This window comes from Salarias fasciatus, chromosome 17 (genome assembly GCF_902148845.1).
Source record: "Salarias fasciatus chromosome 17, fSalaFa1.1, whole genome shotgun sequence".
Lineage (NCBI taxonomy): Eukaryota > Metazoa > Chordata > Actinopteri > Blenniiformes > Blenniidae > Salarias > Salarias fasciatus.
In genome coordinates, this window is record NC_043761.1 from 9500549 (window position 1) to 9506712 (window position 6164).

The following is a 6164-nucleotide window of genomic DNA, read 5'->3' on the forward strand; positions in this document are numbered from 1 at the left end:
AAACGTCGTCATTTTATTTGACTGTTTGAATGAGAAATTTCTAAATGATTCAACGACCTTGAAAATGATCCAAACATAATGCAAAAGTTCCAGTCTTCTTCTTGCAACTGTTTATAAATCAATATTTAAATGTAAAAATTATGCGTGAATCTGTGATTGATCATACGGAATCTTTTATTAAAAGTGAAAGATGGAGGACATTTCACACAGATTTGATTCTGTATCTATGTCATTTGTGGCTGTTACCACACAATTGTACATCACTGATAATATTTTCATTCTTGAGGCTCGTGTGTGTGTGTGTGTGTGTGTGTGTCCACCTGTTAGTAATACATGACCTGCATTTTCCGAAACAATGTGAAATCCTTTAACACACAAAATTCGTTGATTGTGAAAAAGATTAATTCCATCAACACATTCATACATTTAATTTTCATGACTGCCGGTTGCTGCGTCTTCTGACAAACAAGTGGCAAACTGGGTCAGCTGCTTTGTTTGCATGCGCTGTAGCTATCTCGCTGTGTTGGGCCCTATTGGCTGCCCATGACTTGTTGCTATAGTGACTGACATATTCCAGTGTCTTGAAGCAGTTTGCCCTAAAGGCTAATGCTTAAGCCCTGGGATGTGTGCCATTTAGGAATCTTAATAAAGCCTTCTCTTTAATCAATAATAGAGCCTCACCAGGTCTAAGACCAGGACTGAGAGCCATGTTGTTAGGGCACATCGCCAGGACAGACTGGAAGGTCAAGCACACACAAATCCATTGTTCTATGTCTTGAAGGGAGTGTGTATAAATGTCAACATGCGTCAGTGTGCCCATAAGAAATGTCAATATGCCCAAATCTTCTCTTAAGATGTTCTCTGGCCAATTTTAATATCATGTAGTACTCACTCTGTCCCTCTTTGTCTTGTTTGTCTTTCACAGGTAGGATGGACTCTGGGCAGTGGACTCTGGAAGTTAGTGAAGACTAACACCGTGGACATCCATCTTTAAGGACAGAACAAACCTTTAATGGATACCAGTAAATAAGCTTAATATAAGTACACTACTGGCCACCATTTTTGTTTTTTTCTTTCTTTCTTTCATTTTTCCCCCGTCTTAATTTTTTGGGTCTGCCTGACTGATCCTTGACCCTGAACCCTGACACCAGCAGGCAGCAGTGACTGATTGGTCTTTACATTCAAGGGCGTCTACACAGCAAGAAAAAAAAACAACCCAAGGGAGCCCTGTGGTGGTGGCAAGGGCGGTGGTAGTGGCGGCAGCAGGGGCGGTGATCGGTCGCCTCAGCAGCTGCAGCAAATGATTCATTATTTGTGAAGTTAACAGCTCAGACCATTTAATCTACAAGGACCAATTTCTTCCTGGAGGGATTCGGTCCAATATGAAGGACGTGCCATTTGTGGATTGTCTCTTGTTGGCTTGGCCATGGCCTCTTTAGTCGTGGCCACCGAGGTGAGGCCGGACTGCCCCAAGCTCTGCGTGTGTGAGATCAGACCCTGGTTTTCCCCTAGTTCGGTGTACATGGAGGCGCAGACGGTTGACTGTAATGACTTGGGCTCTTTAGTCTGCCCGAGAAATTACCAGTGGGTACACAAGTATTACTACTGCAAACAAACAATGTTGCCAAGATTGATCAACCGCTGGATTACCTGGCCAACATCACAGAAATCGATTTATCACAAAACAACTTATCCTCCATCAGTGACATCCATCTGGGAACTCTCCCCCAGTTGCTCTCCCTTCACATGGAAGAAAATTGGTTACAAGAGCTGCCTGACCGATGTCTGTCAGAGGTGCCTAACCTTCAGGAGCTCTACATGAATCACAACCTCATCTCCTCCATTTCCCCGCTGTCTTTCCAGGGTCTCAGCAGCCTTGTGCGACTTCATCTCATTCTAACAAGCTAAAGGTATTAAAAAAGAGTGGTTCGAACCCATGCCAAACTTGGAGATCCTGATGATTGGGTGAAAATCCTGTTCTTTCCATCGATGATATGAATTTTAAAACCCCTGAGTAACCTCCGCAGTCTCGTTCTGACCAGGATGAACCTCTCCCAGCTTCCTGACGATGCACTGGCTGGTCTTGACAACTTGGAGAGCATTTCGTTCTATGATAATATTTTCCCTGAGGTTGCCACATTCTGCCCTGAGAATGCAAAAAATCTCAAGTTTTGGATCTTAATAAAACCCAATTGCGAGGATACAGAGAGGGGACTTTGTGGATATGCTCATCTGAAAGAACTGGGGATTAATAGCATGCCAGAGCTATTTCCATTGACAGCTTTGCCCTAAATAACCTCCCGGAGCTGACTAAAATAGAAGCCACCAACAATCCTAAGCTATCCTACATCCATCCTAATGCTTTTTACAAACTACCACGGCTGGAAACCCTCATGCTAAACGGCAACGCCCTCAGCGCACTTCACAGGATTACTGTTGAATCCCTCCCAAACCTCAGAGAGGTTAGCATGCATAGCAACCCGATCCGCTGCGACTGCGTAGTCCGCTGGATGAACATGAACAAGACCAACATCCGCTTTATGGAGCCCGATTCATTGTACTGCGTGGAGCCTCCGGAGTACGAAGGCCAGCACGTCCGACAAGTGCATTTCAGGGAGATGATGGAAATTTGTCTGCCACTGATCTCTCCAGAAAGCATGCCTGGACACGTTAAAGCACAGAACGGGAGCTCAGTCTCACTCCACTGTCGAGCGTTTGCGGAACCAGAACCAGACATCTACTGGATCACCCCGTTGGGCACCAGGATTCTGCCCAACACTGTGTCCGACAAGTTCTACATGCACCCCGAGGGGACATTCGACATCTATGACATAACAGAAGACGAAGCTGGTCTTTACACCTGTGTTGCCCATAATCTAGTTGGAGCTGATCTGAAATCTGTTTCAGTGGAGGTGAATGGATATTTTCCCCAACCTACAAATGGGTCTCTGAATGTTGAAGTCAAATCCGTGGAGGCAAACTCCATTCTGGTTACCTGGAAGGCCGGCCCCGGCACCTTGGCCCCCAACATTAAATGGTACACCGTATCAGATGCTAATCACCCCACCACAGCGTTTACCACAAGGGTTCCTTCTGACATCCAGGTCTACAACCTCACCCATCTCAGCCCCGCCACTCTGTACAAAGTGTGTCGATATCCGGAGCATCCACTACAACCATGACACCAAATGTGTCAGTGTCACCACTAAGGGATTAGAGCTGGCAGCCAAGGACACAGAAAAATGGGATGCAGCCGTAATCACTGTCTTTGGTGTGCTCTTGGCCGTGATTTCTGTGGCCTGTCTGCTTATTTATGTGTCTCTGAGGAACCACCACCTTTATGGGGATATAAGAAAATGCGACTCCAAAGCTTTGCTGACACCAGTGGAAGCTAGCGGTATGCACTCCTCATTCTTTACAAAGCTTTGGGTTTCGGGGAAGGGACTGCCAAGTGGAGTGGAAGTGAAAGCCACAGTCATAAATGTATCTGACAATGCCTTTTAAGAAGCGGCGCAGCTTTGTAGAGCACCACACACCAACTTCAGTGAACGGACAAGGCCATGGGCAGGGCTGGACGATGTTGTACTGTTTTCAAAGGCATACCTATTGCTGGTCCCCGGCTCAGACACACTGGCAAAACTATCACCGGACTGGGACGGGACAGTTTGAAATAGACAATGCGCTGTCCCAGTCTCAGCCCTAGTTGAAGTGGTGGCTTTGTAACCGTTACATCAAACCAAGCTAACATCCACAGGAAGGGGTATTTACTGCAAAAAGATATATTTCAGTACCATTCATACAGAAGTGCAGGCAGGTGAAAGGAAGCGAAGATGATGAGGATGATGATGGACAATGAGGAGGAGGAGGAGGAGGATGGTCAGCTCTCTTGTAATTGACTGTTAAATGTGTTCAGAGTTGTGGAACTGTCCATGTGGTCCCAAGCAATACCGTCTGTGCTTTGTCAAACATCCATAGACGAGTTAGAGATACAGTAATAACACCTGTCTATTATGGGAAGGGAGAATTAGTAGAGTAGACAAATAACAGTGACTATGGTGTAAGCCTTTTGATGAAATATACCCCACTTTTTTCTATTTAAAAACGGATTCTTGATTTTTCATGGAAATATTGTTATATATTCTATTATGTTGATGTAATGACAAATCCTCTGTATGTGAACAGTTTAAATGGGTTTTAAATTAAGGCAAGGAGCAGACTACTTTTGATTACGACATCACATTAAGCTTAATGAAATTCAGCTTCGAAATTGATGTGAGGAGAGGATTTTTTTTTGCCAAATGGCTGTTTATGCTTTGTAGTTCTCATTGCAATGATGACTCGGTTGAAAAATGTGCATACATTTGACAAAACAAATTCAACAGGTTGATTAAAATTGAGGTGAGTGATGCGTTACCTCCTCAAGAAGCGGTTTGTTTTGCCCTGGTAAGTGCCTACAACAAGAACTACATGAGGAAAAGAGGAAAGAAATGGAAGAAAACCCGGTTCCGCCACAGCAAATCATGGTCATGTCATCATTGCAGAATCACAAGCTCCTCTCCAGTACTTTAAATACTTTCTCAGTATTTTTAGCATACATATTTTAAGAAAACATTTCGTTGTTGCTTTCGGTGTAAAGTTAAAAAGCCATTTTTATATTACCTGTATATGTGATCAATGGGCACAACAGACTAATTAAGAAAAGCGCTAAGAACAAAAAAAATAAATGTCATTGTTCTTTTACAAACAATTGCCTATTTTCTCTCTGTTTTCTGCTCTCGTTTGTCATATCAACAGGTGCATCTAAAAAAATAGAATCGAAAGTTCATTGTTTCATTCGGTATTTCACTAAAATGACTCGAGCAGTTTTAAGATTATTGTGATTTCTTCATTCTGAAATGTATATTTGATTTCTATGACCTATAAACGGATTACAGACAATTTACATACTGATTTCAGTTTATGTGTAATAAATACTAAATACGCAAGCATTGTTGTGCTTTAATTATGTTGTTGGCGAAACACATTCTACTTTTTTGCGATGCACCTGTAAATGCTTTTTGCCGTCATCCAACGAGCTCCTGTGAAATTCTGTCTTGACTTTTATGTGACATTTGAATTACAAGAACGTAGAAAGAAATGCTGATCCCGACTAAATAGAACAACTTCACACTGAAAACAGTCACGGGAGTGCATCTGAATGGTTGAGTGGTCGTCCTAACTCTTGGAAAAAGGAGGAAAAAAAAAAAAAATCAGCAACAAAAGAAGAGAACTCATTAGCCGCCTCATTAAGAACATGTTCGTCCTTCAGCCGGTCTGAATATAGCCGCGGTGCTACAGCTGCTGCGGCTGCTTCGATAGGGACACGGCGTCCCTGTGACACAGAGATAAAGTACAGTACAGAAAAGTCACGCAGGGTGGGACAGAGCCGAGTCTCAGCTCCGGCGCTCGCATTTTATTTGTCTTACTGAATTATCCCACATATAGAGCATTTCGCATGAGAAAGCCGAGCATGATGAATGGCTGTCACAGGCGGAGTGACATGGCGGATTCATCAAACGGGGCCTCACAGTCATACATCAGGCCAGCCTTCAGCACCATGGACAGAGGCTTTTAATGCCGAGCCATCTGTCAAAGACAAAAGGAGTTAAAATATGACATGCCACGCTCCTTCAGGTAATGCTCAGGTCAGGCTCAGACTTTCAGTTTGCAAAACAAACACAAAAATACAAATGCAGGTAGCCGGCCGGCTTAGCTGCAGCCCTCACTTTTCTGTTTCGAAAAAATGATTGAATGTTAAAATTCAAGGTCACTTGTTGAATCTAGAGCCCCTTGTTTCGAGATTTTCTCTTTGAAATCCCCCAAAATGTAAAAGATAAAGACTCTACAGACATTACAGTGGCACTGGTGGACACCCACCAGATAGTGCGGTCTGACAGAGACCTTATTAGAATATCTCATGGGCCAAGGCTGATGATGGGGCTGCATGCGGTGCGCGAAAAATCACTTTCCCATAATCGCTTTCGGGTCAAATATATTCACATCAAAGAATATGGAAGAAACAGATTCCTCCTAAAATTGGAAGCATCTTCCCTTCCCAGGTTTCTGTTAATGACCGTATAAAAAGCAATCATATTTTACAATCTATAGCTTAAAGATGCCTATAA

The 6164-nt window shown here is 43.4% G+C and overlaps 1 protein-coding gene across 1 annotated transcript; it reads left to right on the top strand.

The window, feature by feature from the left end:
- The first annotated feature begins 1127 nt into the window (after nt 1-1127).
- On the top strand, nt 1128-4604 carry lrrn3b (leucine rich repeat neuronal 3b). The gene is given in 10 exon segments (XM_030113439.1): nt 1128-1410; nt 1413-1550; nt 1553-1898; nt 1900-1963; nt 1965-2003; nt 2005-2183; nt 2185-2225; nt 2228-2263; nt 2266-3145; nt 3147-4604. Coding segments are annotated over 10 exon segments (2109 nt in total). The 5' UTR covers nt 1128-1382; the 3' UTR covers nt 3505-4604.
- The last annotated feature ends 1560 nt before the right edge of the window (nt 4605-6164 follow it).